This window comes from Anolis carolinensis, chromosome 4 (genome assembly GCF_035594765.1).
Source record: "Anolis carolinensis isolate JA03-04 chromosome 4, rAnoCar3.1.pri, whole genome shotgun sequence".
NCBI lineage: Eukaryota > Metazoa > Chordata > Lepidosauria > Squamata > Dactyloidae > Anolis > Anolis carolinensis.
In genome coordinates, this window is record NC_085844.1 from 243065142 (window position 1) to 243088745 (window position 23604).

The 23604-nt window shown below is 42.5% G+C and overlaps 1 protein-coding gene across 2 annotated transcripts; it reads left to right on the forward strand.

Annotated features, from left to right (window-relative positions):
• Positions 1 to 10361: 10361 nt before the first annotated feature.
• On the forward strand, positions 10362 to 23479 carry birc7 (baculoviral IAP repeat containing 7). Of its 2 annotated transcripts, none has more exons than XM_003220706.4 (8): positions 10362 to 10469; positions 13904 to 14722; positions 16193 to 16292; positions 19350 to 19422; positions 19652 to 19703; positions 20710 to 20775; positions 21897 to 22107; positions 23043 to 23479. In XM_003220706.4, exons 2-7 carry the CDS (start codon positions 14083 to 14085, stop codon positions 22097 to 22099), a joined length of 1134 nt encoding a protein of 377 aa, XP_003220754.1. In that variant the 5' UTR covers positions 10362 to 10469; positions 13904 to 14082; the 3' UTR covers positions 22100 to 22107; positions 23043 to 23479. The 2 variants fall into 2 exon arrangements, with proteins under 2 accessions (XP_003220754.1, XP_008108386.1); XM_008110179.3 differs by having other exon boundaries at positions 21900 to 22107.
• Positions 23480 to 23604: the final 125 nt, after the last annotated feature.

The window sequence follows — 23604 nt, forward strand, 5'->3', positions numbered from 1 at the left end:
GAGCCACCAGAGGCTCCATAAACATTATTAGAACCATAGAAAAGAATCTTAGAGTTGGAAGGGACCTCAAGGGCCATCCAGTGCAACCCATTCGGCCACGCAGAACACAACCAAAGGCCTCTTGACAGATGGCCATCATACCTCTGTTTGAAAGCCTCCTAAGAAGGAGCTCTGAGGCAATGAGCTCCACCAAATCACCCATTCCCAACCCACCTAATAGTAGCATTATCTAGCCCACATTGTACTAACTTAGGCATGGGCAACACTTTGGCTTTCCAAGTGTTTTGGATTACAACTCCCACAATTCCTAACAGCCTACCTTCCTGTACTAGTTTATTTATTTATTTACTACATTTATATCCCACTCTTCTCACCCCGAAGGGGACTCAGAGCGGCTTACAAATCAAATGAACATACAACATATTATTAGCATAGCACAATATAAGCATTAAATCACTATATTGTACTCTATCATTATATGGTAATACTAGCTGTGCCCGGCCACGCGTTGCTGTGGCGAAGTCTGGTGGTCTGGGAAATAAAGTATTGAGGAATTGGTGGTAGTTAAGGTCAAGGGTAAAGGTTTTCCCCTGACATTAAGTCCAGTCATGTCTGACTCTGGGGGTTGGTGCTCATCTCCATTTCTAAGCCGAAGAGCCGGCGTTGTCCGTAGACTCCTCCAAGGTCATGTGGGATGACTGCATGGAGCGGCGTTACCTTCCTGCCGGAGCAGTACCAATTGATGCACTCGCATTTGCATGTTTTTGAACTTCTGGGTTGGCAGAAGCTGGAGCTAACAGTGGGGGCTCTCTCCGCTCCCCCAATTCAAACCTGCGGCCTTTCAGTCCAGAAGTTCAGCAGCTCAGCGCTTTAAGATGCTGCGCCATCAGGGGATATTATTTCCTAAAGGTTGTGAATATACAATATTTCTGATTGGTTTTTTTTGTTTGTTGGAGGCAAGTATGAATGCTGCAATTAGGAAAAATGATTAGGATGTAATGGCCTTGCAGCTTTAAAGCCTGGCTGTTTCCTCCCTGAGTGAATTTTTTGTTGGGAGGTGTTAGCTGGCCCTGATTGTTTCCTGTTTGGAATTCCCTTGTTTTCAGAGTGGTGTTGTTTGCGATATTTTATGTGCTTCTACTGTCTGTGGCCCTGAGAAAACAGAGGATTTGCCAGACTTTGATGATGGGAATACTTTGTTGGGAGGTGTTAGCTGGCCCCGATTGTTTCCTGTGTGGAATTCCCCTGTTTATTTACTGTCCTGGTTTTAGAGATTATATTGTTCTGCATTATTCTATCCCAGTAATTATTTCATATTAAAGAAGAATCTCACTTATCCAACATTCGCTTATACAACGCAGTCAGCCTTTTCATAATCAATGTTTTTGTAGTCAGTGTTTTAAATTCATTGTGATATTTTAGTGGTAAATTTGTAAATACAGTACAGTAGAGTCTCACTTATCCAACATAAACGGGCCGGCAGAATGTTGGATAAGCGAATATGTTGGATAATAAGGAGGGATTAAGGATAAGCCTATTAAACATCAAATTAAATTATGATTTCACAAATTAAGGACCAAAACATCATGTTAGACAACAAATTTGGAAGAAAAAGTAGTTCAATACACAGTAATTCTATGTAGAAATTACTGGATTTATGAATTTAGCACCAAAATATCACGATATATTGAAAGCATTGACTACAAAAATGCGTTGGATAATCCAGAACGTTGGATAAGCGAGTGTTGGATAAGTGAGACTCTACTGTAAATACTACATAGCATTACTGCGCATGGAACTACTTTTTCTGTCAAATTTGTTGTATAATATGATGTTTTGGTGCTTAATTTGTATAACGATTACCTAATTTGATGTTTAATTGGCTTTTCCTGAATCCCTTCTTATTATCCAACATATTCACTTATCCTGCCGGTCTGTTTACGTTGGATAAGTGAGACTCTACTCTATATTGATAATCTTATATTATCTGCTTAGAACTGGATGATATGAGGCCCCTTCTTCACAGCTGTATAAAATGCCCACTGAAGTGGATTATATGGCAGTGTGGAGTCAAGATAATCCAGTGCAAAGCAGATAATATAAGATTACAAATGGGTTATATAGCTGTGTGGAAGGGCCTTGAGTCTACACTGCCATATAATCCAGTGCAAATTAGATAATCTGTGGAAGAAGCCTAAGTGAAGCCTAAGTCTGCTTGTCCCCTAACTGAAACCTGGCTGTCCCTTGGCTGGTTGCTAGGCAACCAAGTGGGCAGAGATTAGCCCTCTAAACTGGCAGCAATTGGATAAAAAAAATTATTGCTCTCCCTCTAATTAGGACTTTATTTTTCTTTTCTTTTTGTTGTATCAACCTTGAGGCGTGGATGATGGGTTGTGTTGTCAAATTTTGAGGTTGGGGGGCCTGTACTTTTGTTGTTTTGTGAATTACCGTGATGCCATCACTCTTTTATATATATAGATTATTAGTAATATTACATTTAATCTATAATCTATAATTAATATTATTATATTGTATTATTAGTAGTATAATATTATGATAACATCTAAAGCAGGCATGGGCAAACTAATGCCCGGGGACTGGATGTGGTTCCCTGAGCGCTTACCTCAGGCCCTCTTAATTTCCCATGTGCTCTCGGCACACCACATCCTTATGCAGAAAGGATGGGGGAGGAAGGCACACAGCACTGGAGAGTGCTCTCAGCCACTGCGTGTCTCGCCCTCTTCCTGGCATAAGGACAATGTGAGTAGCCCAAATGTGTGGCCCTGATTTTTCCAGACCTGAGTTGGGAATGTGCACTAAGATCTTCTAGGGAGGCCCTCTTGCTCCCGCCACAGGCTCGGTTGGTGTGGACGAGGGAGAGGACCTTCTCAGTGGTGGCTCCCCAGCCCTGGAATGCCCTTCCCAGAGAGATCAGACAAGTCCCCACTCTATCTTCATTTCGTAAGGAGCTGAAAACGTGATGGTTTCAACAGATCTTTGAATAGAGCTCCTTAGGCCTTCCAGCTATGTCTCGCTTTGCAAGCTGGAAAGCATCCAGAGGAGGGCAACTAAAATGATCAAAGGTCTGGAGAACAAGCCCTATGAGGAGCAGCTTAAAGAGCTGGGCATGTTTAGCCTGCAGAAGAGAAGGCTGAGAGGAGACATGATAGCCATGTACAAATACGTGAAGGGAAGTCATAGGGAGGAGGGAGCAAGCTTATTTTCTGCTGACTAGGACACGGAACAATGGCTTCAAACTACAGGAAAGGAGATTCCACCTGAACATCAGGAAGAACTTCCTCACTGTGAGGGCTGTTCGGCAGTGGAACTCTCTCCCCCGGACTGTGGTGGAGGCTCCTTCTTTGAAGGCTTTTAAACAGAGGCTGGATGGCCATCTGTCAGGGGTGCTATGAATGCGATTTCCTGCTTCTTGGCAGGGGGTTGGACTGGCTGGCCCATGAGGTCTCTTCCAACTCTACTATTCTATGATTCTATGCACTTTACCCACCTCTGCCCACACTGTATTGTAGCACCTGGCATGCCTAGCACTTTATAGCTGCCCCCCCCCCCCCAATGTTAAATCCTGGCCACTGTATCTGGGTTCATTGATGGAGCCCTGTCATTAGGTTTTAATTCTTGGTTATGTGTTTTATGATTATATGTCTTATGCATTTATGTTTATGTGATATTTTATGTGTTTTAATTGCGGTATGGTTTTAACCTGTTGTATGTTTCCTGCTGTGTTGGAGACCGCTCTGAATCCTTTGAGGAGATAGGGTGGTATATAAATAAATTATTATTATTATGCCAGGAGGACAGCTCGAGGAAGGCACGTAGCATTTGAGAGGCCTCCAGACCACTCTTGGACATCACATGTCTCATGTCACATGTCGCATGCATAATGCCAAGAGGACAGCCCAAAGATCAAGGGAAGAGTATTGTGAAGGAGGATCGGGGCAATCACAGTGAAACAGAGACAAGGGACAAGTGGAAAGCAGAAAAAAACCCTCTCGGAAAGAGACAGCTGCTGCACCAGAGGGCTGCCGAAGATATGCAAGAGCCTGGCAAGCCGATAGAAGCAATTAAGTTTCCCTTTTCCCCCAAGGGATTACAACAATTGAGATATTGAGTAGAGTGATTTGATTTGATTTTGAGTGGCCCTTCTTGGGCCATTTTGATAAGCGGACCTGGGCAATAGCTAGAAGCCCTCAAGCCCGTCCTCAGCTATTGACATGAAGATTTGAACCAACAAAGTCTCTTGGGTGAGTCTGGTGGCACAGCATCAGTACTATTATCCAGAATGCAGCAATCTGAAAGTTTTGATGGGATCAGATAATCCAGTTTCCTGGGAAGGGGAATGTGATTGTTTGGAAAGGCTGCAATATTTTCCTCTCCACTCAGAGGGAAGAATGCATTTTGTGAAATATGATTAGCATGTCCATAAGTTTCCCAGTCTTTGGAGTGGCCTGTCCTCCAGCCCTCCAAGGCTCCAAGTTGGGGCCAATTGAGTTATTTATTGTCCATCATAAGGGATACTTTAGACATCCATTCAAATGAAAATGAAGACCTGGGGCCTGAGCATCCAGGTCCTGGAACGCTGGTCAAGAGTTCACAAAGAGTTCACCTAGCTTCATAATTTTATATATGACATGCATCACATAGAGTTTTTAAGGGGTAACCTGTGGTTCAGCCAATGTCCATTCATAAAAAAGGTGATTTTATTCATAAAAGGTAGGGTTCCATTCATAAAAAGAAATCCAATTCATAAAAATGATAAAATAACTTGCTGGGGTCTATGGGGAACGTGGGTGCCATCCGGGCACCCCACAGGGCAACCTGCTCAGGAACAAGGGAAACAGAGGCCAGATTCCAAAGAACCACAAATCTGCAAAAGATTCCCTTTATTTAAATGGAGGTTCCCAACTGAGTCAAAAAGGGTGAATTTGTGGGGTGTTTGGGGTCTGTAGGCAAAAAACAAGATAGCAGTCTTAGAATTAGTCCAGGATCAGAATGGAGTTGGTCTGGTGAAGATTGGTGCTGCCATGGATACCAGGACTGAGGCCGGTTTCGGTATCTGCAGTTTGGAAAGACCGCATTTCCCCACGCTGTTAAAATGTCCCCACTGAGCCAGCAAGGATCTGCAGCTCAGAAACAAATTAGTTTATTTATTTCGTGTCAAAAGTATTGTATAACAAATCCATTTTAAAAAATGATGGAAAAAAGAGGAAATCACAAACAACTAAATAGTTTTAGACCAAAAGCGGGCAAAAGCAACCGCATTGTCCGTAGCTTTTAAGCAACAACTCCTTTTTACATGAGGTAGGACATTGTGGGCAAGCATACATATGCGGAGTTGTTTGTTCTGCTCCACAGTCACACAAGGTGGAGGATTCCTCCAGGTAGTGCCACCTTGCCAAGTTGTCTTTAGATCTGCCCACTCCGCTTCTGAGTCTGTTCAGGGACTTCCAAGTTGCCCATTCTTGGTTTGCCCCGGGAGGAAGACCCTCGTGGGGGGCCATCCAGTTGGAATTGTCAGGTTTAGCTGCCCAGAGGGACACCCTTGCTGCTGCTGGAGGAACATCAAGAGGAATGGTGGTTCTCATGAAGCCCTTCCTTGATTTGAGTCTGGTGGGAGGAGGCTGATAGTTATGCAGTGGATGGCTTTCACAATGTTTGACCTTATTTCTCTCACAGTTAGCAGCAACTTCCTGTCACACGTCAGGAGGGGCAATGCCAGCTAACTTGTAGAGTTTATTAACAGGTGTAGGTTTAAGGCATCCTGTGATTATTCTGCATGTTTCGTTTAGTGCTATGTCCACCTGCTTTGCATGGGCAGACTTGTGCCAAACAGGACAGGTGTACTCAGCAGTTGAGAAAGACAACAAATTAGTTCATAGCACAGGAGTCAGAAAGGATACAATGTTGCGAGCATAGAATTAGAAAAGTGATACATTTTATTAGGGATTCTGTTACAAGGTGGCCAAAGGAGGTTAGAGGAGAGAAAGTTGGGCTTCTGCTGGAGCTACTGTTGGTGTAGGCCATAGTCAGAAGCAGCCCTAGGTAATTTCGCCATGTAGGCGAACCTAGTGGCCGCAGCCCCCCCCCCCCAAAGGCCCCGCACTTACTGGCAGCGGTGGCAGCGGGAAGCATCGGCTCCCCCCCGTCGAACACAGAAGGCCTCAACTGAGGCGAGCAAAGCTCTGCGCATGCGCACGAGTCCCGTCAGCCAAAATGGGCAGGAGTTCGCTCGCGCGGTGATGTAAGGCTTTTTATCTCAGGAAATATATAGGATTGCATTCAGTCACATATCTTCCCAACATTTCAAATATGAAATCTAGGTGGGTGCATCAACACATTTGAATCAGTGCAGGTTGGCTCAGTGTTGAAGATTCCTGGCAATTGGTGAAGCACCAGAACTCTTTAGCAGAGAACTATAAAGAACTTGTAAAACTACAACTCCCATGTGTTGTGGTAATCTCTGAGCAGTTAGACTCAATTTAACCCTCTCTGGGGGAGATTCCACCAAAAACAGCAGAGTAGCAAAAGCAAAGCTTTCAAATGCAACAGTTACTTACACACGGGTGAGCAAGAGAAGCCTTTGTCTATTTAGGATTGCAATGGCTGCAGGGTCTCAATAAAAGTTCAAAAAGTCTTTATTCAGGTAAAAAGAACTCCATTGTAGATAGAAAGGCTTGGGAGCTGTCTAGACTACTCTAGACCGGTTTCTAAGGAAAAAATAAGAAAGGAAAAATAACAAACATCTAAATAGTTACATCTTGCCAGGAGAGATGGCAGGATGCTTCTTGTTAGCTTGAAGAACAAAGGGAGAAGAAGGAACCCAAAATGGTTCCGACCTCATGGTCCAGTTTATTGGGGCCATAAAAGACATTCTGACCAATGAGAAGTTAGTGTCCCTGGAGAATCACATTTCTGCTAACTTCAAAGTAAGGGATGTGAGGGTGAAACACAGTAAAGCCTGTCTAGGCATGCTTTGGAAACAGGAAAGGATTCCCTCTATCTAACTCTATCATCTGTCTAACTACATTTAGACTTGAATAGTCCAGGATGATTCCCAACACCATGATCCCATACAATGAGCCATGACTATTAAAGTCGTGCCAAACTGCATTGATTCTGTACTGTAGATAAACCCCAGGACATATGTGCCCAAGCGACATCACAGTGTTGTCAAGATGGCAAAAGGTATGTAATGAGAAATAACATGCAAGCTAGAAGAGGTTGTAGAGGTTTGCTGTGGTTGAGCCTATTGGGGAGGGCAAGCTTTTATTTCTTCTTCCCAAACTAAGTGAAACTGCCTTTGAACTCAGTTTGCAACAACTGAAATATGAAGGCAAAGGAGAAAAAATGGGAAAAGAGGAGAGAAAGTGGGACATTTTTAAAGTACTGTAGTTCAAAAAGTGGAAGGCAAAGGATTAATTAGGACTGTCCCTGCCAGATCTTGACTATTGGTGGATATAAGATTACCATTTATCTTCAAAGGCTTGTTTTAAGTACAGGCAGTCCCCGAGTTAAAACATCCAATTTACAGATGACTCATAGTTAAGACCAGGGGTGAGACAATAGGAAGTGAGAGAAATCTACCCTTAGGAAGTGAAATCACTTGTGAAAGAGTTATCACGAGGAAAGGTGGCTCAAGTGAAGCTTTATCACCAATCCTTGTTTCCACAAACCATTTTTTTTTCAAAATCCTGTGAGCACAGGCACAGAAACTGAACAGAAGCACAGGCAGCAAAATAAACTCCATGGGAGTATTAACCCTTCCATGTGCAATCTAAAGCCTCCTCCTCCCTCTCTAAAGCTGGAATTACACTTAAAAACATATCTGTTCCAGCTTACAAACAAATTCAACTTAGTAACAAACCTATAGAACCTGTCTTGTTCATAACTTGGGGACTGCCTGTAGTATGCTGATGCCCAAATCCCTTTGGAGAAAATGTCTTTCGTAATACCTTGGTTCCAAAATATCCAAAGAAACAACTTGACAATTCACACTTGAGAATAAAGTAGAATTTATACCAAACCTCCAATGAATCCTCCTTTGAAAGCTTAAATCCCTTTCACCTGTCAAATATGAATCAGGTTTTAAGAGGCACTGGGAACAGGGGAAGGAAAAGAGAGAATTTTTTCTATGTATAGAAACCAGGAGTGAGTTACAACAGGACAGGTGAGCATGCCAGAGGGAGACGCATTTGTTATTTCAGCTTAGACCACACATGGCTTTTGCTTTACCCACCAGTGAATTCAGAGAAGGCCTGGTCGTATTTCTCCAGGTTGAAAGAGGCTTCTCTCCCCTTGGTGATCTCCGGGAACTACACAGACTGGGCTTTCCTGTCACTAGATGATTTTCACGACTTGTCAGGCTCAGGAAGAAATGAAGCTTCAGCAAAGATTTTACAGACCTCCCATGGGAACGGAGCATGGCAGAGTTGTTCTATGCACATTACAGGCTCCCTGCCTCCGGGGACGATGGGACAGTCACGGTAGAATAGCTGCCAAGCCCCAGGGGTTTGAAGAGACTGGAGACAACTTTCCAACAAGAGCACTACACTGCTTTGCTCTCTCTGTCATGTAACTGGGGCTGTCTGGTTGGTTTGTAGATGTGGTGGCCTAGAAAGGTTGTACCCCCTCTGTCATAGAAACAAAAATACATAAAAGTGCAAAGCAAAGGCAAGAAATCATGGTACTCTAAAAACAGATTCAGGTGTTAAAAGTGACATTTCTTATGAGTCTCAAGTTGTTTTACATGGCAGATGAACAACAATGAAATTGATACTAAGTGAACTTATTTGGGAAACAAATCCTTTGAAAGACATAGTCTCCAACTTTTATGGTTTTGCTGGGACAGTCCTGATTAAACTGCTTCTCACCTTTTCAGCTGGTTTTTAAATGTTCTGCTTTCCTCCCAATTTCCCCCTAAAAATAAAATGTTTCCCAAATCCTTGGCCACCTTGCTTCTCTTAGTGGAGCTTACTGCAAAACATATATCAGTAGCAGATGACTTTAATGCCTCAACTTATTGGCTCCAGATGCTTTAGATCACAATGCCCATCAGCTTGGTCAGGAGCTTAGTGGGAGTTGTAATTCAAAATTGGAGGATTCCCTCTTGAGAAAAGCTACCTTAATACTGTATTTAGATATATAGGCATTTATTTGCAACCGAAGCCATATAGGGCTGTACAAGTAAGCTTCTTCACCTTGAACTGGGGATTTAGTGTTTTTAAAGCTTAATGCAGCAGTAAGTGGAGTGCAGTCCACTAGATGTTGTTGGGCTGCAAATCCATGCAGTCATGCTGGCCACATGATCTAGGAGGCATCTACGGACAACGCCGACTCTTTGGCTTAGAAATGGAGAAGAGCACCACCCCGCCCAGAGTTGGACTCGACTAGACTTAATGTCAAGGGGAAACCTTTACCATTTGGAGGACCACACTTCCTATATTTCCTGTTTTAGGGGGCTTCAGTCAGTCTATATATAACTGATGACATATGAAGTAAGGAACATTATGCTTCTCTACTGATTTAATTAGCAGATTTTTAAAAAACATTTTGTTTAGCTGTATTCAAAGTATCACAGGTTTTCTTGTGACAAATTATGTGTATCTTTCATCAATATCTAGAGATTGGTGATACATTTAGTAAAACTTAGACCAATACAAGTGATAGCTCAAATTGTGAAGAGTCAGTTTATCAATGGCACCCATATGTTATCACATGTTCATCCCACCCTGCCATAAAATTCAGAGTAGTGTGCATGGTTGTTGTTTTTAGCACTTTTTATCCACAACAGTCCTGTGAGGTAGGTTAAGCTAAAGGCCACAGACTTGTCCAAGGTCACCCATGAGCTTCATCACTGAGTGAACATCTGGAATTATTCAGATCTCAGTACTCTAACCTGAGGCAGAGATAGGTACTACAACCTGTAGTACTTGAGAAGCTGTGGATTTCAGTGTCCATAAGACTGAAACCTAACTAATGATCAGGAGCATTGGTAGTTAAGACTCCAACAATACTTGGACCACTACAAGTTGCTGTAAGCCTAGGTGATGGTCGGGATGATGAGAGTTAGAATCCAACAATACGTAGACCACTACAAGTTCCTCACCCCAACACCAATCTCAATCCTAGATAGGTTGAGCATCCTTTATCTGGAATTCCAGAAATGCTCAAAATACTTTTGAGTGATAGTTTTACTTTCCAACAGTTCAATGTACACAAAACAATGCACAGCATTACTACAACTATTGTATAAAATTATAGTACTGGTTTTGGATTGTGCTCTCAGGTATAGTCAAAAACAGCTTGCAGCTTTAAAAGTTAACACAAATGAGTTAATTTACCAGGTGGAGCTTGCAAGTTAAAGGTGGCCCAGGGGGCAGCATTATGCTCTTGGTTTCTGTTGGAGAGGCTGCGGATTAGACTCTCTTGTTGTGGTTTGGTAAAATCATTAGGTAAGTGCCAGGCATGAACAATAATTTAATTGCATACAGAGGGTTTGGGGCAGTGGTTTGTGACTCAGATGCCTGTGGCTTGGTTTGCTGACTTGAGTTTATTGTATACTTGTTACGTAAGCCAGTGAGATGTAATGGTTTGAGTGTTCAACTACAATTTTGGAGATAGGGTTCTAATTCCACTTGACCATGAAAGTCTACTGGATGACCTTGGACAAGTCACATTCTCTCAGCCTCAGACAAACACAATGTCAAGCCTTTTCAGAACAAATATTGCCCAAAAAACCCTGTGATAGGTTCCACCATAGACTAGAAACAACTTGAAGGCATACAGCAACAAATTGGTTGTGGACAATATTTGTTCTCTCTTATATACAGGAATATAGCTATAAGGCAACGGAAAAATGATAGCATTGTCAGGCCAAATAAGGATTTTACCAATCCAAAATAATGTTCCTTCAGTCCCCAAACTTCTGCCACTCAAAATAATTCACACCTAGAACTTTTGTTTCCTTGTGTTCATTTGTCCTTGGTAAGTTTTCTTGCCTCTTTCCTTTGGATGTCTAAAACATATTTCTCAATGCCAAAATGAAATGTTAAAAAGTGCTATGATAGAAATTTGTGGAATATTTCAGGGAGAAGAATAGAATGGTGGAAAAATGTTTAAATTTTAACCTGTCCTTGTAACGACATGTTAGACTGCACATCCCAGCAATCTTAGCCACATTAGACATTGTAGAGCAGTGGTTCTCAAGCTGAGGTCACCAGATGTTTTTTGGCCTACAACTCCTGGAAATCCCAGCCAGTTTACCAGCTGTTAGAATGTCTGAGAGTTGAAGGCCAAAAACATGTTGAGAACCACTGATGTAAAGTGAGGAGGTGAAACTCTGTATAGCTGTGCAAAAAGGAAAAGTGTGTGTGTGAGAGAGAGACACTATTTAAATTCTTCTTTGGGAACTGCTGAAGTCAGAGGAATGTTACACTAAAATAAACAAATCACTCTCTTTATGTACATGGTGTCACACCTCAGTTCCTTATTATGTTCATGTTGAAATATTTTTTGGTGGGGGGATAATAAAAGTAAAATGGCATTTTTGGATCTTTGTTGTTCATCTATAACAAGGCAAGGAGAGCCAATACACTGCCAGAGGGGAGAACAGCAAGTTCTCTGTTCTGGAGTCATCAAACTGTCTTAAAGGCTTACCTCGGGCTCGGGCTGTGGCGCAGGCTGGGCTGTGGCGCAGGCTGGAGAGCAGCTGCAGTGAATCACTACAATGAATCACTCTGACCAGGAGGTCATGAGTTCGAGGCCCGCTCGGAGCCTATGTTTGTCTTGTCTTTGTTCTATGTTAAAAGGCATTGAATGTTTGCCTATATGTGTAATGTGATCCGCCCTGAGTCCCCTTCGGGGTGAGAAGGGCGGAATATAAATGCTGTAAATAAATACCTGAGATGATTTCAAACAATTGATTTTAAGTGGAGATAACTGTTTTAATGTTTATGGATTTATAGCTTATTTAATGTTCTAGCATTGAATGCTTGCTGCATATATGTTGTGCTCCACCCTGCATCTCCTTTTGGGTGAGGGCAGAATATAAATGTTTTAATAAATAAGCAAAACTCCGGAAGGTTTTCCTCCATCCCCTGCTATTTTCTACAAAGTGGAACTGCTATGGCTATAATTAACAACAACATACTTGGAATTCATTAGGCCTCAAAGTCAGCCGGGAAATGTAGTTATCTACTGTACAGTTGTCCCTCCACATTAGTGGTTTTGGTTTTTGTAGATTTGATTATTCACAGACTATATTTACAACATTCTCCTTAGGAATATCTGGGTTCTCCAGTATGACTTTGTGGTCAATTTTCTCTAGTCATGCTGGAAGACCTAGAGATCTATAGAGAAAACTCCTCACATTATGTGTGTGTATAAAATTATAGGTATTCCAAACATTAAAAAACCCCGAGACACTTCTTGTCTTAAGCATTTGAGATAAGAGATACTCAGCCTATGTATACCGTCTGAGCATGGGGACCTACTGGCAATAGCCTCAGCCCTTCTATTAATTTCTTCCTGTGATTGAATATAGAACCATTTATATTCTGCAGACTAGTGAAAGTACAAGTTAAAGTACTTCAGTGTGGTACCATAAATAGTTCTATATTTCTCCATAAGAGTTCCCTAGTAGAGATCCCCAGAGCAAGATCATAAGTATGTTTATAATTTCAGGCATCAATCAGTAAATATGCTTTCTCTTAAAAAAAAACAACCCTGTTGTTTCTGCTTCTTTTGGCATTAGCAGAATTGGCCTTTTCATTAGCAGCTTCCTGGTTCTTCTCAGGACACTTGCCTTTGCATTGCTTATTTCTGCTTTACAACCAGAGTCAGCAAATGTTGCTCTACTGTGTAGCCTCCAACATTTTACAGGTGAAAACAGGACCAGGTGTAGCCAAGCACCATTAGAGTGTGGCCAAGATAGTAGGGTTATTAAAGAGGACAAATTAGAAAAGGCTGCGACAGTATGTTTTTGCGTAAGGCTACCGGAAAGGGCAAGGTTTTGTCCTCATTGCTGAGTTAAAAGGATGCTACTTTTGCACTTTGAACTCATTTTGCAGCTATTGAAATCAGCTTAGAACAAAGGGGGAAGCTTGAGAAGGAAAAGACATGGACATTTTAAATGCAGCAGAAAAAGTGAAAGGAGAGGAGGATTAGTCACAACAGTCCATGGTGCATTGTCTTTACTTAAGTGGTCCTTGGTATTACTATTTCAACGAGAATTTGAAACCAGAGGCATATATAACGTGGGAATAATAGAGTTGGATGCTTACACAATAAAAAGAAAAACAGCAAACTTTTTGTTCAATACTAACAATATGCTCATGTGAAGTGAAACTACCAGACCCAAGTAAATAAGTAAAATAAGACATTTTGATCATGTTAGAGGTAGTTTGGAACTATCTTCCAAAATGTATCCAGGAATGACTTTATTTTCTCAACTGTCTTCACTTTTCGTATGATTTCCACTTTTCCAGCTGGTTTTAAAATATCCTAGCTTCTCTCTTGTCCTCCCACTTTCTTCTTTTTTCTTCAACTTTTTTTCCAGTTGCTGCAAACTGATTTCAAAGTGAATAAATAGTACACACATATATAAACAGGAGACCAATGGGATGGGTCTTTTACTTTTATGCAAATGGCATAAACATTAAACCTATGTAGTCATTCTGTGAGTCATTGGATTACCTCCCTCCCTTTTGTCCTGCCTGAACAAAGTCCACAAGGCATTCAATTTGACAGGAGACCTTTTGTTTTCAGTGTGCCCCTGCTTTAAACAGTTGCTGGATTTCTCTCTTCTTTCTCCCTTCCCACCTAAAATACTCACACTCACATCTGGCTAGCTGTGACTGTTTCCCTTTTTCTTCCTTTCCTGTTCAAGCGAGGAGAAGAATTGGACAGAAGGGCTACCATTGACCTCCAATAATAAAATCAGCAGACTGCAAAAAAGCCAGAATCCTGCATATCTGTTGTTTGAGAGCCTGTTTGGCTTTTGGAATTGGGAGTTTTCCAGAACACATTGTCAGTGGATCGGTTGGTAGAGCCAAAGAGGACCACAGCATGCAGGCTGCTGATGCGCATAAGCATTTGCTTGCATCTAGCACCAGGTTTTTTGCTGATGTACTGGCCTCTTTCCTGTCTAACAACTGGGAAATGGGGGATTCAAACAGACAGGAGAATGTGTCTTCAGAGGGCAGTTCCCCTCCAGAGGAAACCAGGGACCGGCAAGTCTATTTGTCACACTCTGATATGAGATCAGAAGAGAAACGATTCAGGACCTTCCGGCACTGGGCAGAACGGTCACCTGTCTCTCCATCCGATTTGTCTGCGGCTGGGTTTTTCTTCATTGGTCCTGGTGACCATGTGCAGTGTTTCTGCTGCGGAGGAGTGCTTTACGACTGGATTGCTGAAGACGACCCCATGGTGGAGCATGAGAATTTCTTCCCGACCTGTCTCTTCATCCAGGGCAGGGATGTTGGCAACCAGCCCCTGCCCCAGGCTGGGGAAATCCCAGACAGTGTGGATGGCCAGTTCCTTAGCATGCTGCAAAGCTTGAACATGGAAGAAGCTGCCGTAGACAGCCAACCGGAATATCCAGATCTGGCAATGGAAAGGGATCGCCTGAGGACATATGACAGCTGGCCGTCCGACGCTCAGGTGTCTCCAGAGGAGCTGGCGGGAGCAGGCTTCTTCTACACAGGTATGCACAAATGCTAGCATTGTCCTGCCAGGTCCCACCCAAAGCTCAGGTAGTACAGTATTCTGGTCCCAGTTGAAAACAGATTGCAAAGCCAATGACTTTCCCTGTTTATTAATGTTGAATGTGCATTAAAAGGTATAGTGCTCCTGTTTGTGGAGGCTCCATTTCAGACATCATGATGAGAATGGTTTGACTTTGAAAAAGATGGCCTAGGAAGAATATTTTATTTCAACAGGCATTTAGCAATTACCTGGTTAATGCAGAAATGCCTTTTAATAATGTGTACATGCTGTACACCTATTCTTAATATGCTATTACACTGTTTGAAAGTATGGTTTAGTATAAAACGTTTAAACGGTCAGGTTGCTTTGTTTCTAAAAGGGCGAAGTCTAGATTCTCATCCATTTATGTGTTCCTAGAATAGATGAGAATCTGTGGAGTAGAAAGAGACCAGAGTCCAGTGCCCTGCCATGCAGAAACATACAATCAAAACACTCCCAACTTCTGTTTGAAAACCTCCAGAGGGGGGATACATCACACTTCAAGGCAGCATATTTCACTGCTGAACAGCTCTTAATGTCAGGAAGTTCTTCCTAATGTTTAGATAGAATCTTCTCCCAACCTGCAATTTGAATCTATTGCTCCATTGTGTGCTAGTCAGGAGCAACAGAAAACAAGCTTGCCCCCTCCTCAATGTGACATTTTTTTCAAATATTTAAACACACCCCTCGTGTCTCCTCTCAAACCGCTTTTCTCCAAGCTAAACATACACAGCTGCCTAAGCTGGTTCTAAAAGATCTTGGCTTCCAAACCTTTGATCACTTTGGTTGCACTTCTCTGGACACCTTCCAGCTTGTTTATATCCTTCATAAGCTATGGTACCTAGAACTTGCACAGTATTCACGGTAATGTCTGACCAAAGCAAAATAAAGTGATACTATTACTATCCCTAATCTAGGCACTAAACTCCCTATTGATGCAGTCTAGAATCAGTGCTTCACACTGTTGACTCATTTCCCATTTGCAGTCCAAAAAACATACACAAACCTCTGGATGAGCTTATCAGTTCCCTATTGTTCCCCACCACTTGGATTTCACAGTTATGTCAATAGGAGGGCTGAAAAAACACACTGGAAATCAGCTACTAGGGGATCTTTATCCTAGTTATTTCCTTCTGCCCCTCAATTCCTACAAGTTAACTGTTGAAAAGACATCTCCTAAAAGGTATTTCAAAATACTAGCGTGGGTAGCTGAATTAGACTTTTGCCATTAGAATGAATGAAGGTGTTGCAGTAATGTGTCTCAATCCAGGCTTGTATTAGTGTCATTCTACTCCTGAGATGCTGGAAGCATTACAGGCTGTTGCTAAGTAGCTACAAGAAGCTGCTATGTATATATTGTGTAGCCATCACTCTTTTGTTTCTATTGCTGTCATCTAACCATAAGACCGTTTGTTTGAATTGTTTTCAGGCGATCGAGATTATGTGCTATGTTTCTACTGCGATGGTGCTTTGAGGAACTGGGAACGTGGCGATGATCCCTGGATGGAACATGCCAGATGGTTTCCAAGGTAGATCATTCCTGTATATGCAATCCTCCCCCCACCCTATACACTTTCTCTCTATTTGGGTATACATAGGTAGGTGATAATGGGAATCAGAATAGCATTAATGTGTCCCTAATGATGCTAATTTCCTTGCATCAGGAAAGAAAACCTTGGCAATATTCATTGAATGCTCATTAATTCTGTGCACATTGCAGTCTGTGTGTAAGGAGGTTTTTTAAAAAAATATCTGCTTGTCTGGATTGTCCAAAATGTGGAAGCTGATAGAAGAGACTGAAGTCCATATCCAGTTTTGAAAGAGATTAGTTAGGTTGGTAGCCAATATGATGTAGTGTTGTGGGCACTGGACTACAACCGAGATCTGAATCTCGACTCAGTTGTGAGTCCCAGTGGGTAACCTTAGGCCAGGAATGTCTAAAGTGCAGCCTGGGGGCCAACTGCAGCCCCTCCTCAGATTTCCACCGGCCCTTTCTCTCAAGGCTGCCCTCCTTTGCTTCTTTTCTTCCTTCCTTGTCTTCCTTCCTACCTACCTACCTTCATTCTTTCCTTCTTGGGGATCAGAGCCGCAGAAAAGGCAAGCTCCTCAGGAGGAGAGAAAGAGAGATGGTGGCCTCTTGTGTCCCTTCATCTCAATTAAATGTTGCTTTATCCTTGGGTGTCTCCAGGCTAGGGCATACCATCCCAGTGCCCCCTTGTCTCTCTTTCTTTGTAAAGGAAGACTTCCCAATTGCCCTGTTTGCCCCAGGAGCTTGCTGCTGCCACTGCCTTTGCCACCGCTGCTACTGCTGCATGGCTGGGAAAGGCGGGCCCTGGAGGTTGAGTGCCTGCCTGGCTTCCCTCCCTCCCTCCTCCCCATCTCTGCATTGCCACCCATGTTTTCCAAAAAAGGCTTCCCTTTGCTGTGGCTCCTCCCTTGGGAAGAAAAGGGGAAAACCAGGTGACAACTATTTTTTTTTTCGTGTCAGGAGCAACCGTGGGGGCCGAGCTGTGGCGCAGGCTGTTGAGCAACCAGCTGCAACAAATCACTCTGACCAAGAGGTCATGAGTTCGAGGCCAGTTCGGAGCCCTCTGTTTGTCTTGTCTTTGTTCTATGTTAAGGCATTGAATGTTTGCCTATATGTGTAATGTGATCCGCCCTGAGTCCCCTTCGGGGTGAGAAGGGCGGAATATAAATACTGTAAATAAATAAATAAATAAATAAATAAACCGGAGTTGCTTCTGGAGTGAGAGAATTGGCTGTCTGCAAGGACGTTGCCCAGGGGACGCCCGGATGTTTTGATGTTTTTACCATCCTTGTGGGAGGCTTCTCTCATGTCTCCGCATGGAGCTGGAGCTGATAGAGGGAGCTCATCCACGCTCTCCCCGGGTGGGATTCGAACCTGGCAGCTTTCAGGTCAGCAACCCAACCTTCAAGTCACAAGGCTTTTATCCCCTAGGCCACCGGAGGCTCCACAAGACCAGAGGAACCCCCCCCCCCCCCCAAGACTCTGAGGTAGCATATGCCACTGCCTGAAATGACTTGAAGGCACACAATAACAACAATCCCAATTAACTTGACTCCCTCATTAGCCGAAAGTATCTAGATTAGATTACTGCAACATACTCTGCGTAGGGCTGTCTTTGATGACGGCCTGGAAACTACAACTTGTGCAAAGGTCGGCAGCCAGGTTGCTAACTAGAGCTAGTTATAGAGAGTTGACAACGCCTCTACTAGAGCAGCTCCACTGGCTGCTGATAAGTTTCCGGTCCCAATTCAAAGTGCAGGTTATTAGTCACAAAGCCCTAAATAGTTCAGGTCCTGCCTATCTTTGTGACCGTATCTTCTCCTACAAACTGGCGTGGGCTCTAAGATTTGCCGGCAAGGCCTTCTTCTCACTCCTGCCACAGTCTTAAGCATGGCTGGTGGGGACGAGAGACAGGGCCTTCTCAGTGGTGGTCCCCTGGCTCTGGAACTCCCTGCCCAGGGAGATTAGATTAGCCCTCACTCTGCCCGCCTTCCATACAGTCTTGGATTTGAATGATGGTTTTAGTCCCTGATCAGGTCTGCCCAGCCCTAATTTATTGATTACTTTTACTCAGCACTTTACCTCCAGCCCCGGCCCTGTAGCCTGCACTTTGCACAAGTCCTTGCCTTGCCCTCTCTTATTGGTTCATGCCCACTGTAGTCCTGGTTGTTTGGTGTTGTTTTGATTTATTTTATGTTTTTTATAGTCTGATGGTTTTAATTGTTTTCATCTGATTGTTTTATGTTATTATGTTTTAACTATGCCTCTTGTAAACTTTGTTTGTGCTGGGCTTGGTCCCCATGTAAGCCGCTCCGAGTCCCTTTGGGGAGATGGTGGCAGGATAAAAGAATAAAGTTATTATTATTATAAAAGCAGGCCCACACTTTCCATTGAAAGACTGGTGCATTTATGTTGGTTAATATTGTTCTCTGTTTTATATATTGTATTGTTCTTTCATATATATTTTTTGCACTACACATAAGATATATACAGTGTGTATAGGAATGTGTTCACGTCTTTTCCAACTATAGTCTAGCTGTGAATTGGCCCTTGGTTTAAAAAGTTTGGACACCCCTGCCTTAGGCAATTCGCATTCTCTCAGCCACAGAGAAATGAAGTGGCAAACTTCTCAATAAATTTGGCCAAGAAAACCCAGTGATAGTTTTGCCTTAGGATTATCATAGGATGGAAATTACTTGAAGGCACACAATAACAATAAATATGGATATTTGTAATTTAAACAGTACAGGATAGCCTGTTGCTGTCATCTGACTTGAAGTCAAATCTGACTTATGATGACCATATCTGTAGCTTTTATAGGCAACTACCTTCCTCTGTCTAAGCAGGGTTTGAGCCCTGGTTCCTCTGATCCATGGTCAAGCACTTGGATCACTAATACCATATTGGCTCACTGAATTACTACTCCAGGTTGCTTCAGGAAAGGGGTTGATATTTGGCCTCAGGATCATGGGTTATCTGCCCCTGCTTGAAATGCTCACTTGTTGGATGGACAAGGGGTTTTTTCCTGTGCCATTACTTTTCCTTGTTGCTTCTTTAGGTGTGAATTCTTGCTACAGTCCAGAGGGAGAGATTTCATAAACAGTATTCAAGACTCATATTTCAGTACCCTGGTGAGTAAGTTGTGTGTACACATGCAAACATATGCATGCTATGCATGTCTGAGTGTGTCTTCTAGCTGCTTCTTGTTTTATGGAAATCCCATGAATTTCATAGGGGTTACTTAGGCAAGGAATACCCAGATATGGTTTTGCCGAATACTTCCATGGAAATGGAGCCTAGAGCAACAAGTACTTTAAACTGTATTTCTGTTCAGTAATATATATCTTGTGTTGTTTGCAGGAAGGCAACTTGTATCCACCTAGACCTAGACCAGACCCTGTAAGCCCTCAAGGTAGGCAGTTCTTTCTCCTTGAGCTCTTGTTCATAAGAAAATAAATCTCTTGGTGTTAATGCTTTGCATGGTCTAACCTTGAAGCCTTAGGCAACCATCTTATGTTGTTTGTACAGCTGTATAAGATGCTGAGAGATAAGAGATATGGGGTCTAGACACCTTGGAAGATTGTTTAAGTTTCTTTCAGAGCTTCTGGAAGGAATTTGTTGAACAACAGTTCCCAAAATCCCTAAGTCTATTGGTCATGCTGACAGTCCACTGTGGAAATAGGTACAACAAGGCCTTTGTAGCCACATAACCCATACCCAATTTCATTTACTTAGGGAAACATGAAAATTTGCTAGGCCCTCCAGTTGATTCTATGGTGAATTTCCCCCTGAAATTGCCATAGAGTTGTGTTGAAGGACCCATTCCCCAAAACTGGTATGACAGAGAAACAAAATCCTTGTGGAAATGTGTTAGAAAGGTTAGAAGGCTATGTTTAGCTTGAAGAAGGCAAGTTTGTACAGTGGTAGGACACATGGAAGATACAGTGAGCTTGCTTTCTTTGGATCCAGAAACTAGGGAGCCTTCCATATCATACAGTTATAGCCGTATGATTCCAGACAGACTTCCATGACTCCCTTCTATGGAATCCTGAGATTTTCAGTTTATGGAAGGGCACAATGACGCCTTAGCCAGAGAGTTCTGCTAATGCCACATCAAACTATAAATCCCAAGATTCCATCCAATGCATCCCTGGCAATTAAGATGGAAACATATTGCTGTAGTAACATCATGTGAGTGCACTCTCAGACATGAACTAATGGATTCAAATACAGAAAAAGGTACAATATTCCACATATCCTACCTAAGCATTAAGAAGAATCTTTTAGTTGCATATTCCCATGGGTGGAGTTGGACAAGAAGGTCTCTTCAGTCCTTTGCAGGTCTCTGACCCTTAAGAAACTGGAATATAATCCATAAATCCTATCTTAATAGCTGTTGTCTTCCTCTCTTCATACAGAACCTATTCAAAGAGAAATAATTCCTTGTAGCAGAGAAGTAGAAACAGAGCAGCCAAACCAACCAGGTAAGAGATCCATATTGGAGCAGAACACTTGATGGGGGAGAAAAAGTAAAGTAATCCTTGGCAAAATAACATGAAAATGGTCAAATATTGGATGGGACCCAGTTTTAGAGATACATAAATTTGAATGTATATTATACGTCTGATTTATGCCATACTTTTCAGTGAGTTAAGATGTTTTTCCCCTGGCTAGAAAACGTAATATCAACCAAAAGTATGGTACAAATTCAGGTTGATTCTGAATATTACTACCATCCTTGTCTTGTATAATTTTGGAGAGCGCTTCCTTGCCTATCTGCTTCTTCCTACAAATCAGTTGAGCTTTAAGGAGCCTCCGGTGGCCTAGGGGATAAAAGCCTTGTGACTTGAAGGTTGGGTTGCTGACCTGAAGGCTGCCAGGTTTGAATCCCACCCGGGGAGAGCACGGATGAGCTCCCTCTATCAGCTCCATGCGGGGACATGAGAGAAGCCTCCCATAAGGATGGTAAAACATCAAAACATCCAGGCGTCCCCTGGGCAACATCCTTGCAGACAGCCAATTCTCTCACTCCAGAAGCAACTCAGGTTGCTCCTGACACGAAAAAAAGAGAAAAAGTTGAGCTTTAAAAACCAAACATACATTTCCCTTCACTAAGTCTAAGAAGAAGCATGACCCCATAAGCTACATCAAAGAGCGAGATGTTTGTTATCCTTACTTTAATCGTTTGTTATCCTACCGTTTTTGTCCAAACATCATGCTCAGCATTTTGTAGACTTTTGTTTTACATATTCATGACAATACTCTGGGCCAGAGATAAGCATCAAGCTATTGAACTAAATGTCCCAGTATCCTTGGCCAGCACAACTAATTTTGGAGGAATATTGGGAATTGCAGTTCAGCCGTACCTGTCATATTACATGCTTGCCACCCTAGCCCTTACATGGGGATAAAGAGCAGAGTTGTTAGTTTCTTTCTCACATTATGCCTCAACAAACTCCCCCCAGATCTGATGGCAGAGCTGTGGTTTTACTTGGCTTTCCCTGACTCCCACTCCAGCCTCTGAATGTGGTAAAGATTTTGGGACAGACTGCAATCCGTTCTGCCTTTGGACTCCACGGCTGAACATCTTTTTTTCCCCATCTAGTAGACTCCACCTTGAGCACAGAGGAGAAGCTGCGCCAGCTTCAAGAGGAACGCATGTGCAAGGTGTGCATGGACAAAGATGTGTCCATTGTGCTGGTGCCCTGTGGGCATTTAGTGGTCTGCTCTGAATGCGCCCCTAATCTGAGACGCTGCCCCATTTGCAGAGGTGCCATCCGGGACAACATAAAGGCATTCCTTTCCTGAACTAGAAAGTGAGTATGGAGGAGATTGCAAGAAATCCATGTGAGTCCCCCCCCCTCTCTCTCTCTGTGTGTGTTTATGTCTATATGTGTATGAGAGAGAAAGTTAAATGGATATTTAAATGGAAAAAATCAGCAGAACTTTGCAATTTGTGTGCTACTTCTGAATTTGATCAAGAGGTTGTCCTGGTACAGCATTGCTCTTACTGCAACACATAGTACAAGGGTGAGGATCAACATGACAATTTAGATACTGGGTTGCAGTGAGTTTTCCAGGCTGTCTGGCCATGTTCCAGAAACATTCCCTCCTGACATTTCGCCTACATCTGTGGCAGGCATCCTCAGAGGTTGTGAGGTATGTTAGAAACTGTATATCTGTGGAAAGTCCAGGGTGGGAGAAAGAACTCTTGTCTGTGTGAAGCAAGTGTTAATGAAGCAATTGGCCACCTTGATTAGCATTGAATGGCTTTGCAGATTCAAGGACTGCCTGCTTACTGCCTGAGGGAATCCTTTGTTCAGATACTGTTGGATTACAGGTCCCAGCAGTCTGAAGTAGCATTATAAAGAAGAATAGTGTGAGATGCAGTGCATATAGCATTTGGAGAGTTCCTTATTTATCCCCTGATTTAGTGGATGAATTCTAACAATCTTTTGATTGAAAGGAAATTGAAATATCATTAAATCTGTAGTTTTCTTCAAAAATTAAAAGGTAAGAAATGGCTGTCTCTTGGGGTGCTGTTTCAGAAATCTGCTGCCTTTTTCTTGGCAAATGCCTATTCTATGAGTTGGGCCAAAATTATTAGAGGAGCAGAGTTACTCCACTCAAAGGAAAACTTTGAATTTTCTTAATCTTAAAAAGGTGGGTGCAAGAGAAGAGCCTTAGGGAAGAGAAGGCCAGGGAAAACTACTCTTGGTACAATGAGGATTCTTTTTTCTCTTCTTGCTAGCTCTCCTTCCTTTTGACACTTCTGATCATGGAGATCTTCCCTGGGAAAACATAAAACTGAAGAAACTTCTGAATGGACGAGAATTATCTGAAATTACCCAGCAAAATATCTGCATCCATGCCCTGGTAAACTCTTAGAGGATCCATTCCAGCAATGTAAAAATGATCAAGGGCAAAAAGGTCTTTCTCATCTGTGGACTGGGTGCTTTTTCAGGAAGACTTTTCACCTTCAAGAAGAACTTCAAAAACCACCTGCACTTTTCCTTACCTGTGTGAGGTCTTGGAATAGATATTTTTGTCTAAAGATCATTTGGTAGCTTTGTGTGTCTATACTTTTTTTTAAAACTTTTTTTGACTTGGCACACCTTTCCAGTCAATTAATCTTTTTTTGGAATAAAAAACTTTATATAAATAAGTAAATAAATACTTTTAAATTGCTCTTGTGATGTTCTTATCTACCTTCTGCGTCAAACAACAAGTTTAATCTTTTTGTTTGCGACTATTTTCTTATAGAGAAACTATAGTTTAAAATGTTATTTGTAGAATGGACCCATTCACATTGA

Bases quoted from the DNA above. Each gene is read 5' to 3' on its own strand.
- birc7 (XM_003220706.4), top strand. From the start codon at position 14,083: ATGCAGGCTGCTGATGCGCATAAGCATTTGCTTGCATCTAGCACCAGG. The intron at 14,723-16,192 runs GTATGCACAAAT...AATTGTTTTCAG, and splicing joins AGCAGGCTTCTTCTACACAG to GCGATCGAGATTATGTGCTA. The intron at 16,293-19,349 runs GTAGATCATTCC...TTGCTTCTTTAG, and splicing joins CATGCCAGATGGTTTCCAAG to GTGTGAATTCTTGCTACAGT.